General features: G+C 51.4%; 1 protein-coding gene across 1 annotated transcript; it reads right to left on the bottom strand.

Moving 5' to 3' along the window:
• Positions 1–9,804: 9,804 nt before the first annotated feature.
• LOC310878495 (kelch domain-containing protein 3-like) lies at positions 9,805–10,722 on the bottom strand (the record flags this gene model as incomplete). Its single annotated transcript, XM_083792824.1, has 1 exon — positions 9,805–10,722. One exon carries the CDS (start codon positions 10,720–10,722, stop codon positions 9,805–9,807), a length of 918 nt encoding a protein of 305 aa, XP_083648950.1.
• Positions 10,723–13,997: the final 3,275 nt, after the last annotated feature.

The following is a 13,997-nucleotide window of genomic DNA, read 5'->3' as shown; positions in this document are numbered from 1 at the left end:
AGCCACACCACGCAACGCGCTGCAGACGACCGTCTGACCTGCTGGAACCTTAATTAGTTGGCAATCAACTGGCGACGCCCGCAGCTCGCCCTACCGCTGCTTCAGAGAGAGAGAGAGAGAGAGAGAGAGAGAGAGAGAGAGAAGTAAATGAACTAAAGAGAGAGATGAGTGCTTTTCCTCTCCTCTACATTGTCCATAAACAGACATAATGAAATACTTAGGCAGAAATGCTGAGAATGAAGTCGACCGCAAAGTAAACAGGCAAATAAATGAAGGTTGTTTCCGGAGTTCCATTCCTTTTCAGTCCGGACACTGACACACAGTTACACACATTGTAGTCTTTATATACAACTCAAGACAGAGACATCAAAGGGAATATGCAAAAGGTGGTCTTCAGGTTCCCAAACCCCCATTGTCCCAAACATGTCTGTGTCCATATAAGGTCATGGGTCAAGTCACAGAGCTAGAGGAAGCACAACAGGAACACAGTATAGGTGTCCTAACATGTAGCAGGAAACCCCCAGAACATTTGTTTGTGGTCATCAAGTTAGTGGCCACTCAGCCACGGGCTGTTCTGAGATTCCTATAGCCTGCTATGGAACCTCTGTCATGACATGTTTGCTCAGCTGAGAGACAATCTAATGTCACACTATAAACATTCTGACCTGAGATCAGATTCATACGAGGTTTCCACTGGACACACGCTGGTCTGATTAAGCTTTGAATTGTGATTCCATATACCACAAGAGAGCGAGAGAGAGAGCGAGAGAGAGAGAGAGAGAGAGAGAGCGAGAGAGAGCGAGAGCGAGAGAGAGAGAGAGAGAGAGAGAGAGAGAGAGAGAGAGAGAGAGAGAGAGAGAGAGAGAGAGAGAGAGAGAGAGAGAGAGAGAGAGAGAGAGAGAGAGAGAGAGAGAGAGAGAGAGAGAGAGAGAGAGAGAGAGAGAGAGAGAGAGAGAGAGAGAGAGAGAGAGAGAGAGAGAGAGAGAGATCACACAAATGTTTACGTCCAAATGAATGCAAAAACGTTGAAATACTGCTGTCAACTTTCAAAAGTATATAAAGCAGGCTCTGTTTACACGTTTATTTTATCGTTTCATCTCGATTGTTTTGTTCCACTTTTGGGTTTGGCAATGTAAATGTATATGTTTTCTCATGCCAATAAAGCTGAATTGAATTGAACTGAACTGAACTGAACTGAACTGAACTGAACTGAACTGAACTGAACTGAACGAGGCATGAACATATACTGTATGGAGGCATTAAGGGTCTCCATGTTGTCACGAGGTCAGATCCATATAAGGAGATCTAAGGATCTCTATGACGTCACGTGATGTCACAAGGCATGATGGACTGGCAACCATATATGGTGGTGTGTGACGGAACGCGAGACGCAGGACTTCACAGTGAACGTGACCTTTGGTCACAATAATAAGGTCACGGTTGACGACCTGGAGCTCCATAAATGGAGCCTCCTGAATGTGACGTCACAGTGACGACGGTAGGTTTTGGGAGACAGTAGTATCGGCCGATACGTTGTGACCGCGGCAAATGATTCATTCCTCCAGAGGAGCAAAACGTGTTCTCATGCATGGCTTTACCAATCCTCTAGCGTGCAAGGCGTTCGCCTGCATGGCTTTACGGGCGGCTCTGAGAAGCTTGTCCTTGCGGGGGAGCAGCGTTTACACGTCCACGCTGCCGGGGAGAAGCTCTGCTTCCTCCTCGCTGCCGGGGAGAAACTCTGCTCCCTCCTCGATGCCGGGGAGAAGCTCTGCTCCCTCGATGCCGGGGAGAAGCTCTGCCTGCTCGATGCCGGGGAGAAGCTCTGCCTGCTCGATGCCGGGGAGAAGCTCTGCTCCCTCGATGCCGGGGAGAAGCTCTGCTTCCTCCTCGATGCCGGGGAGAAGCTCTGCTCCCTCGATGCCGGGGAGAAGCTCTGCTCCCTCGATGCCGGGGAGAAGCTCTGCTCCCTCGATGCCGGGGAGAAGCTCTGCTCCCTCGATGCTGGGGAGAAGCTCTGCTTCCTCCTCGATGCCGGGGAGAAGCTCTGCTCCCTCGATGCCGGGGAGAAGCTCTGCTCCCTCGATGCCGGGGAGAAGCTCTGCTCCCTCGATGCTGGGGAGAAGCTCTGCTCCCTCGATGCTGGGGAGAAGCTCTGCTTCCTCGATGCCGGGGAGAAGCTCTGCTTCCTCCTCGATGCCGGGGAGAAGCTCTGCTCCCTCGATGCCGGGGAGAAGCTCTGCTTCCTCCTCGATGCCGGGGAGAAGCTCTGCTCCCTCGATGCCGGGGAGAAGCTCTGCTTCCTCCTCGATGCCGGGGAGAAGCTCTGCTCCCTCAATGCCGGGGAGAAGCTCTGCTCCCTCCTCGATGCCGGGGAGAAGCTCTGCTCCCTCCTCGATGCCGGGGAGAAGCTCTGCTCCCTCGTGCACCTCGGCCTCGATGCCGAGGCCTGAACACAGCTCTGCCTCCGCCGCCGCTGGGAGCGTTGGCGTCCCGCCTGCGAGACACTACGCCCGCGCTGCAACAACAACAACAACAACAACAACAACAAGGACAAAGAAGCGAGTCCCCGTAGTGAGCCAGCTCAGCGATCTGCCCGCCGCCGCGCTGAAGGAGGAATACGCGGCCGTTCCCCTGGCCCAAGCGGCCGGCGGCGGCGTCCGCAGGCTGCTCACGTTGGAGCTGGCGAGCCACGGCGAGAAGCTCCGCCTGAAGAGGGAGCAGCTGATCGCCAGCGTCCGGACGACGACGACGACGGACGACGATGGAAGCAGCGACCGCCGGTCGGTCGCGGTGGCCGTGCTCACAGCGAGGATCAGGAACTACCGGGAGCACCTGGAGAAGCACGGCCATGACATGGCCAACAAGAGACGCATGCTCATGGCCGTCGACCGCCGGACCAAGATCCTGAAGGGGCTCCGGTCGGTCGACCACGACGCCTTTGAGAACGTGTGCCGACAGCTGGGCGTCGCCTACGCCTTCCCCCCGGAGTACTACAGGCACGCCAGCCGCCGCTGGCTGGCCAAGAAGGCTCTCTGCGTCAGAGTCTTTAAGGAGGTGCAGAGACAAAACGAAGGCTCTCTGCGTCAGAGTCTTTAAGGAGGTGCAGAGACAAAACGAAGGCTCTCTGCGTCAGAGTCTTTAAGGAGGTGCAGAGACAAAACGAAGGCTCTCTGCGTCAGAGTCTTTAAGGAGGTGCAGAGACAAAACGAAGGCTCTCTGCGTCAGAGTCTTTAAGGAGGTGCAGAGACAAAACGAAGGCTCTCTGCGTCAGAGTCTTTAAGGAGGTGCAGAGACAAAACGAAGGCTCTCTGCGTCAGAGTCTTTAAGGAGGTGCAGAGACAAAACGCCGAAAAGAAGTTGAATAATTATGAAGAGGCCGGGCGCCGCCGTGGCGCCGCAGTCGGTATAGCCCCGTCACCTCACGGCTAGAAGGTCCCGCGGGTTCGATTCCCACACCGGGGAACGCTGTGCAGGGCGCTGGATGGGGGTCTAGGTGGCGTTGCTAAATGGCCTTTCTGTGTGGAGTTTGCATGTTCTCCCCGTGGCCCCTAGGGTATATACTCTCACAAGAGAAAAAAGATGCAGTAATCCTGGTCTCTATACCATAGAGTTATATATCTATAGAGAAGACACCCGAGTTCTCCTCCCATCCACTTGCATTAATTTGCTCAAAAGCGCATGAGGCGGATTCACTCCTCCTTCCTGGTAGGAACAGAGTGCATTCTGGGATGGATTGGCCCCAAACACATGAACGCGCTGCCGTTGACTATCATTGTGCCGTTTGTGCTGCGTTCACGTATGAAACATTCGTTCACATGTCATGGCCCCAAACACATGAACGTGCGCAATGATAGTCAACGGACCAGCGCTGGCTCGAGCTGCAATACCAAATCCGGCCACTATGTCCATTTGGCCTCAGGGTTTCCTCTGGGTGCCTTCTCTAGAAATATATACTCTAAGCTCTATACTGCCTCCCCCTGGCCAAGCAGGGGCGCCTGATGGAGGGGAAAGGAACTGGTTGGAATAACGTGTTCCTTCCACGCGCTATACGTCCAACTATACCCTGGCTTGATCTGCTATTTTCAAAACATTCGTACATACATTTTGAAATGGGACAATTGTTGCATAGTATACTTTCTACTTTTGTTTGACGTTGAGATGCCAACACGCACTTTTTTTTTTTAGTACATTTTGAATTGCGGACTTTTTACTCGTATTTAACGTAGTATAGTTCCACATTGCAGATTTTGATACTTTACTCTATGAGTATAAAACTGTTGAGTAGTTGTTCCAGCGCTGCTTAACCCATTCTGCGCGGGAACCCCTTTTGGTGTTAGCATCATGTTATGCTTTAGCTATTGAAAAATAGCAGATCTACAAGCTCATAGCGCGCCACCGAGTGTCACGCTACGAGCTTGTAGATCTGCTATTTTTGAAAAATTGAAAGAACGACTGACGTAGAAGACATTTATTTTTAGAATCTGATCTCAGGTCAGAATGGAAAACTGTCAGGATGTGTAGAAAACATTTTTAGAATCTGATCTCAGGTCAGAATGGAAAACTGTCAGGATGTAGAAAACATTTTTTAGAATCTGATCTCAGGTCAGAATGGGATAAACGGCGAGGCTGTGAGAGTCACACAGCAGGTCGACGCTTTCATTAACCTCCGGACGCCGGGCTGCTCTCCACACAAACACAATCATAATACTGTATCATAATATAGCATTTATATCAATATTAAATATGTAGCATTTTTTTAACCCTGCACTGCAGGCCCCTGCAACGATACTTTCAGGCAACATTCATATTTTGTATTGAATTAATTAATTAATTCATTGTTATATATATTTTTTCAAGTCATCGGCAGGACTGTATGTCTGTATGTCTCTGCTGCATTTGATGGCACTACATTATATGCTAATATACTGTATTAACCCATTCTGACCGGGCACCCATTTTGGTGTCAGCATCATGTTATGCTATTTAAAAATAGCAGATCTACAAGCTCATAGCGCGCCACCGAGTGGCGCGCTATGAGCTTGTAGGTCTGCTATTTTTGAAAAATCGAAGAACGACTGACATTTTTTAGAATCTGATCTCAGGTCACTCCATGGGTTAATCAGACCAGTGTGTGTCCAGTGGAAACCTCGTTATGAATCTGATCTCAGAATGGGTTAACGAGCATACACGCAAATGCACACGCACACACGCACGCACGCACACACACGTGCCCGCACACATTTTAACAATGTATTCATGGTCCACATGCACGGACAAGGTGCAAGGACACCATTTCATTTCATTTTTCGGCGCGCGACTGCAAGGCCAACTCCGTTCCCCGCGGGCTGAATTATGTTTGTGCTTATCAGATCAAGATTTGGAAGGAGATCACAATGAACAGCTTACAATAGTATAGGTATTTCTTTTTTTTTTTTTACTAAAATTTTTATCCCACGATTTTGTAACCCAGTTTTCTTTTCACCCAGTGCCAATTATCTAATGTAATCCTGGGCGCTACACTTCCTCTGCCAACCTGGGGGGGGCAGCGGACTGACCTCATGCCTCCTTCTATGCATGAGGAGTCCAAGTTGCTTCTTTTCACCTGACAGAGGGGAGTTTCCCCGGCCGGACGTAGCGCGTGGAAGGGACACGTTATTCCGACCAGTTCCTTTCCCCTCCATCAGGCGCCCCGGCTGGCCAGGGGGAGGCAGTTTAGTGACCAGTTCCTTTCCCCTCCATCAGGCGCCCCGGCTGGCCAGGGGGAGGCAGTATAGAGACCAGTTCCTTTCCCCTCCATCAGGCGCCCCGGCTGGCCAGGGGGAGGCAGTATAGAGACCAGTTCCTTTCCCCTCCATCAGGCGCCCCGGCTGGCCAGGGGGAGGCAGTTTAGAGACCAGTTCCTTTCCCCTCCATCAGGCGCCCCGGCTGGCCAGGGGGAGGCAGTATAGAGACCAGTTCCTTTCCCCTCCATCAGGCGCCCCGGCTGGCCAGGGGGAGGCAGTTTAGAGACCAGTTCCTTTCCCCTCCATCAGGCGCCCCGGCTGGCCAGGGGGAGGCAGTTTAGAGACCAGTTCCTTTCCCCTCCATCAGGCGCCCCGGCTGGCCAGGGGGAGGCAGTATAGAGACCAGTTCCTTTCCCCTCCATCAGGCGCCCCGGCTGGCCAGGGGGAGGCAGTATAGAGACCAGTTCCTTTCCCCTCCATCAGGCGCCCCGGCTGGCCAGGGGGAGGCAGTATAGAGACCAGTTCCTTTCCCCTCCATCAGGCGCCCCGGCTGGCCAGGGGGAGGCAGTATAGAGACCAGTTCCTTTCCCCTCCATCAGGCGCCCCGGCTGGCCAGGGGGAGGCAGTATAGAGACCAGTTCCTTTCCCCTCCATCAGGCGCCCCGGCTGGCCAGGGGGAGGCAGTTTAGAGACCAGTTCCTTTCCCCTCCATCAGGCGCCCCGGCTGGCCAGGGGGAGGCAGTATAGAGACCAGTTCCTTTCCCCTCCATCAGGCGCCCCGGCTGGCCAGGGGGAGGCAGTATAGAGACCAGTTCCTTTCCCCTCAATCAGGCGCCCCGGCTGGCCAGGGGGAGGCAGTATAGAGACCAGTTCCTTTCCCCTCCATCAGGCGCCCCGGCTGGCCAGGGGGAGGTAGTTTAGAGACCAGTTCCTTTCCCCTCCATCAGGCGCCCCGGCTGGCCAGGGGGAGGCAGTATAGAGACCAGTTCCTTTCCCCTCCATCAGGCGCCCCGGCTGGCCAGGGGGAGGCAGTATAGAGACCAGTTCCTTTCCCCTCCATCAGGCGCCCCGGCTGGCCAGGGGGAGGTAGTTTAGAGACCAGTTCCTTTCCCCTCCATCAGGCGCCCCGGCTGGCCAGGGGGAGGCAGTATAGAGACCAGTTCCTTTCCCCTCCATCAGGCGCCCCGGCTGGCCAGGGGGAGGCAGTTTAGAGACCAGTTCCTTTCCCCTCCATCAGGCGCCCCGGCTGGCCAGGGGGAGGCAGTATAGAGACCAGTTCCTTTCCCCTCCATCAGGCGCCCCGGCTGGCCAGGGGGAGGCAGTATAGAGACCAGTTCCTTTCCCCTCAATCAGGCGCCCCGGCTGGCCAGGGGGAGGCAGTATAGAGACCAGTTCCTTTCCCCTCCATCAGGCGCCCCGGCTGGCCAGGGGGAGGTAGTTTAGAGACCAGTTCCTTTCCCCTCCATCAGGCGCCCCGGCTGGCCAGGGGGAGGCAGTATAGAGACCAGTTCCTTTCCCCTCCATCAGGCGCCCCGGCTGGCCAGGGGGAGGCAGTATAGAGACCAGTTCCTTTCCCCTCCATCAGGCGCCCCGGCTGGCCAGGGGGAGGTAGTTTAGAGACCAGTTCCTTTCCCCTCCATCAGGCGCCCCGGCTGGCCAGGGGGAGGCAGTATAGAGACCAGTTCCTTTCCCCTCCATCAGGCGCCCCGGCTGGCCAGGGGGAGGCAGTTTAGAGACCAGTTCCTTTCCCCTCCATCAGGCGCCCCGGCTGGCCAGGGGGAGGCAGTATAGAGACCAGTTCCTTTCCCCTCCATCAGGCGCCCCGGCTGGCCAGGGGGAGGCAGTATAGAGACCAGTTCCTTTCCCCTCAATCAGGCGCCCCGGCTGGCCAGGGGGAGGCAGTATAGAGACCAGTTCCTTTCCCCTCCATCAGGCGCCCCGGCTGGCCAGGGGGAGGTAGTTTAGAGACCAGTTCCTTTCCCCTCCATCAGGCGCCCCGGCTGGCCAGGGGGAGGCAGTATAGAGACCAGTTCCTTTCCCCTCCATCAGGCGCCCCGGCTGGCCAGGGGGAGGCAGTATAGAGACCAGTTCCTTTCCCCTCCATCAGGCGCCCCGGCTGGCCAGGGGGAGGTAGTTTAGAGACCAGTTCCTTTCCCCTCCATCAGGCGCCCCGGCTGGCCAGGGGGAGGCAGTATAGAGACCAGTTCCTTTCCCCTCCATCAGGCGCCCCGGCTGGCCAGGGGGAGGCAGTTTAGAGACCAGGATTACTGCATGTTTTTGTGAGGGTACCTACCCTAGGGGACACGGGGAGAAGGTATTTATTTAGTACTCTACTCTTTCTACTCGGAGCGATAAGCAAATTATTACTAAATCACATACATGACGTTGCAGGTCGTCAATGTTTGTTGAACTGCTGCCCTAAACAAACATTAAAATTCCATAGACTTGGCTGCCGTATGACGCCGCCTTCAAAAGCCATGCAGTGGAGCGGCTAGAGGCCCTCAAAAAACAACAAATAAAGGAGGAAAGGCTGTACAGCGGGTCACGGGTTTGAGTCCAGATCTTTTTTTTTTCTTTTTTTTTTTTATATATTTTTTATCCCACGATTTTGTAACCCATTTTTCACCCCTGTGTCAATGATCTAATGTGATCCTGGGCTCTACACACCCTCCACCAACCTAGTCCCCATATATGGGGGACAAGGGGAGACCAACCTAGTCCCCATATATGGGGGACAAGGGGAGACCAACCTAGTCCCCATATATGGGGGACAAGGGGAGAGAAACGGACTTGAACTCATGCTTCCTTCATGCCTGAGTGTCCAAGTTGCTCCTTTACACCTGACAGGGGGGAGTTTCCCTGGTTGGACGTATAGCGCGTGGAAGGAACACGTTATTCCAACCAGTTCCTTTCCCCTCCATCAGGCGCCCCGGCTGTCCAGGGGGAGGCAGTATAGAGACCAGTTCCTTTCCCCTCCATCAGGCGCCCCGGCTGGCCAGGGGGAGGCAGTATAGAGACCAGTTCCTTTCCCCTCCATCAGGCGCCCCGGCTGGCCAGGGGGAGGCAGTATAGAGACCAGTTCCTTTCCCCTCCATCAGGCGCCCCGGCTGGCCAGGGGGAGGCTAGCCGGGGCACCATTTCATTTCGGTATATGATCGGGGCTGGAGCCGGATGATATGCTTACGTCATGTTGTAGGCAATGGTTTGCCTACAACGAACAGGAATAACAGGCGGCGACAACTTCCTTTTCCCTCTCAATAAAAGCTCTCGCTTACGAGAGCTTTTATTGAAAGGGAAAAGGAAGTTGCCGCCGCCTGTTCATCCTGTCTGGCGACTACAAAACAATACTACAACATGACGTAACGATATCATCCTGATGACTACAAAACAATACTACAACATGACGTAACCACATCATCCTGATGACTACAAAACAATACTACAACATGACGTAACCACATCATCCGGCCCCAGCCCGGATCATACATACATTGAAACAGAGACCAGGCTTTCCTCCGAGGCGGTGGAAAGCCTGGTGATGCGAGGTTAGGGGGAGGCAGTTTAGAGACCAGGATTACTGCATGTTTTTGTGAGTCCCGATCTTGACGAACTTTGCTGTGTGTCCTCCCCCTATCTCTCTCCGCCCTTGCCTGTCTACTTACCGTCAAATAAAGATGAAAAATATCAAAAGATAATTTAAAAAAAAGAAATAGTGGACTATAGTCTAGTCTAGGGTATAGTCATCGTCTGCAGTTATAGTCAGCAACCACGGAGGCAGTGGGTTCAAACCCACCGTGGTGCAACCAGCTTTGTGGAGCGTCTACAGTCTACACACACACCAATAGACCCGTGGTTGGGGGAGGGGAGCCGGGCGGGGAAGGTGATAATTGTCACTGTACGTATTGCTTAAAGAAAGAAAGGAGGTGCTTTTTTGGTGCAGGTTCCAAACTAGGAGCATGCTTTGGTTCCACTGAAAAATACAGGATAACTTTATACACAGAGCTGAAGTCATTTGTGGTTTATTCATCTGTGCCAGCTGGACATTTTATACAATTTTACACCATTTTATTTTTTTGTAGACTTATATCTTGGCCACTGTAGTCATGGCTGCCAGTTCCCACCTGATGTTGTGCGTGAGTTCAGACTGATCCAGACCGTACTGAATAACCACCAGCTTGCATAGCGTCTTAAGACGAGGACTTAGATCTAAGATAAACAGGCCACCAGCGGGGTTGTTCCATCTATCAAAGAGGAAGATACGATCTCCCACCATGCAACAGCACATGAAAGACATCTGAGTTGGGCGTTTCCCCTTAGGCTCAACCTTCTTCCAGGAGAAGGCCTCTAAATTGTATTTCCACAGATCATTGACGGTCTGGTTCGAGGTGTTACCACCATATATGTACAGCTCTCCATTGTAGGTAAAGGCTGAATGCCAATAGCGTCTTTCTGGAAGAAGCCGTGCAGAAGGCGTGCTCAGCCAACAGCTGGTCTCTGTGTCAAACACACTGATGTTGTTGTAGGAGATCCCAGGCCCCCCACGGCCCCCAAATACAAACATCTTTGTCCCGATGATGGTGGCAGAGTGACTTGATGAAGCATGTGGTGGCGTTCCTCTGGTGTTAATTAAAGTCCAGACCATTGTCGCTGTTTCCAACTTGTAGATGTCATTATTGCGTTCAATAAATCGGTTGTATCCTCCATAGACATACATGACCTTCCCCAAGACACAGGCTGAATGGTAGCCCCGACCTTCAGGAACAGTCCCAGAAGCCTTGGTTCTGACCCACAGATGGGTGTCCACATCAAATGCATAAAGCATGTTACAGTACTCCCCTCCATTGTGGCCTCCCCAGATGTAGACAACATATTCTATTAACACAGCTGTGTGGTCTTGGCGATAAGAGGGACCCTCAAGGTGACCTTCTCTTCTTCCATTTGTCTCTGGGGTCAACTTCCTCCAGCGCAGAGACACTGTGTTGAAGACTTTCACATCCATCTGATCACGGTTTACATCACAACGTCCTCTAAAGATGAACACTTCATCCTTCACTGCAACAGCAACACAACCGGATGTGTTTGGTCCTCCACTCAGATGTACCGTCCAGCGGAACATTGCTCACTCTGTATATCTAGACAGATTCTAGTCTGAGTCCCAAATGTCCACATTATGCATCACTTATATTGCTTCGTCGGCACAAATGTCGCGCAAAGTTTGGCCAATCCACAAAGCTGAGTTGGGTTGGCCAATCAGGGAAGACTATGACTGTTGATCTTCTTCCTAATATGATAAATTGATCACTGGTACAATTGCGTAGTGTGGAAAGCTCTGTGCTACAGCAGACAGTCAGTGTGTTCAGCTACACAGCAGACAGACAGTGTGTTCAGCTACACAGCAGACAGACTGTGTGTTCAGCTACACAGCAGACAGACAGTGTTTTCAGCTACACAGCAGACAGACAGTGTTTTCAGCTACACAGCAGACAGACAGTGTGTTCAGCTACACAGCAGACAGACAGTGTGTTCAGCTACACAGCAGACAGACAGTGTGTTCAGCTACACAGCAGACAGACAGTGTTTTCAGCTACACAGCAGACAGACAGTGTGTTCAGCTACACAGCAGACAGACTGTGTGTTCAGCTACACAGCAGACAGACAGTGTGTTCAGCTACACAGCAGACAGACAGTGTGTTCAGCTACACAGCAGACAGACAGTGTTTTCAGCTACACAGCAGACAGACAGTGTGTTCAGCTACACAGCAGACAGACAGTGTGTTCAGCTACACAGCAGACAGACAGTGTGTTCAGCTACACAGCAGACAGACAGACAGTGTGTTCAGCTACACAGCAGATAGTGTGTTCAGCGGTGTTGGCAAATTTGAAAAGGAATATGCCAAATAAACAACTTTGGCAAACGTTGTTTATTTGGCAATACATGTTAACGGTTTAACAGTTGTGATAACGTTGTGATGTTGTTGTGTGATGACGTCATTAGGGATGCACCGATGTGGAGATTCTGGGCGGATAAGGCGGTGGACGCGTGGGCGTGTCCAATTAGCGTGCGTCACTACGTCAAAACGTTGTTGCATAATGATGAGGTCATGTTGAGCGGCTCCAGGCGTTTATTTAAAGCACAAACTGAACACTATGGTGTAGTTTTGATTTCAGTGAAATATACCAAGATTTCACAGAGATATCATAATGGACATTATGATATGACAATACGGGTCGGCCCACACATCACTCCTCCACGGCAGTGAATGAGTTAACACATTCTGTACATAGGACGTCTGAGAACGTCATAAGGACCCCGAAATATTAGTACTATAGACGTGTGAGGACGTCCTAGCGACGTCCCAGCGATGCGGGGCGAGATAAGAATATTCAGAATTTTTCCTATTTTTTTTTTTTGGCATTTCGCTTTGTGTGTAGACTGTAGACGCTCCACAAAGCTGGTTGCACCACGGTGGGTTTGAACCCACTGCCTCCGTGGTTGCTGGAACTTCACATAATGACAACCCTAGACTAGACTAGTCTACTTTTATTTTTTTGAGGGCCGCTAGCCCCTCCAATGCATGGCTTTTGAAGACGTTGTCATATGGCAGTCAAGTCTATGGACCTTTTTTTTTGTGGCTTTCGCTTTTTATTTTTATATTTTTTATGGAGTGACAGACAGGAAATGGGGAGAGGGATGTGGGGGTGACTTGCAGTAAAGGCCGTCAGGATTCAGTCAAACCCGCGGCATACTGCCAGACTGGATTACCAGCCAAGGTGCCTGGACCGCTGAGCCACGGCCCAGGCCAAGTCTATGGACTTTTAAAGAAAGAAAGGAGGTGCTTATTTGGAGCAGGTTCCAAACTAGGAGCATGCTTTGGTTCCACTGAAAAATACAGGATAACTTTATACACAGAGCTGAAGTCATCTGTGGTTTATTCATCTGTGCCAGCTGGACATTTTATACAATTTTACACCATTTTATTTTTTTGCAGACTTATATCTTGGCCACTGTAGTCATGGCTGCCAGTTCCCACCTGATGTTGTGCGTGAGTTCAGACTGATCCAGACCGTACTGCATAACTGCCAGCTTGCATAGCGTCTTAAGACGAGGACTTAGATCTAAGATAAACAGGTCACCAGTGGGGTTGTTCCATCTATCAAAGAGGAAGATACGATCTCCCACCATCCAACAGCACATGAAAGACCTCTGAGTTGGGCGTTTACCCTTGGGCTCAACCTTCTTCCAGGAGCAGGACTCTAGATTGTATTTCCACAGATCATTGACGATCTGGTTTGAGGTGTGACCACCATATATGTACAGCTCTCCATTGAAGGTAAAGGCTGAATGAAATTGTGGTGGAGTCCAACTTGTAGATGTCATTATTGATTTCAGTCATTTGCTTGTATCCTCCATAGACATACATGACCTTCTCCAAGACACAGGCTGAATGGTAGAACCTCCCTTCAGGAACAGTCCCAGAAGCCTTGGTTCTGACCCACAGATGGGTGTCCACATCAAAGGCATAAAGCATGTTACAGTACTCCCCTCCACGGTAGCCTCCCCATATGTAGACAACATATTCTATTAACACAGCTGTGTGGCCGTGGAGATAGGATCTTCCATTTGTCTCTGGGATCAACTTCCTCCAGCGCAGAGACACTGTGTTGAAGACGTTCACATCCATCTGAACACGGTTTAAATCACAACGTCCTCCAAAGGTGAACACTTCATGCTTCACTGCAACAGCAACACAACTGTATATGTCTGGTCCTCCATTCAGATGTACCGTCCAGCAGATCATTGCTCACTCTGTATTATCAGGTCAGATTCTTTAAATCTTCACTCTGAAAGACAACCGACTCCCAAATGACCGTGTTATACATAGCTTATATTGGTTTGACGGCACAAATGTCATGCCAGGTTTGACCAATCCACAAAGCCGATCAGTTGTGTTGGCCAATCAGGGAAGACGATGACTCTTGATCTTCCTGCAAAATTGAGCACTGGCGCAATGACGTATTTTGTAAAGCTCCGTCCTACATAGCAGTGTAAAGCCCCGTGCTAAATAGCAGTGTAATGTCCCGTGCTACATAGCAGTGTAAAGTCCCGTGCTACATAGCAGTGTAAAGTCCCGTGCTACATAGCAGTGTAAAGTCCCGTGCTACATAGCAGTGTAAAGTCCCGTGCTACATAGCAGTGTAAAGTCCAGTGCTACATAGCAGTGTAAAGTCCCGTGCTACATAGCAGTGTAAAGTCCCGTGCTACATAGCAGTGTA

This window comes from Protomyctophum parallelum, assembly GCF_964188405.1.
Source record: "Protomyctophum parallelum genome assembly, chromosome: 20".
Classification (NCBI taxonomy): Eukaryota; Metazoa; Chordata; class Actinopteri; order Myctophiformes; family Myctophidae; genus Protomyctophum; species Protomyctophum parallelum.
Note: the sequence above shows the minus strand (reverse complement) of the source record. Positions and strands in the feature narration are given on the sequence as shown.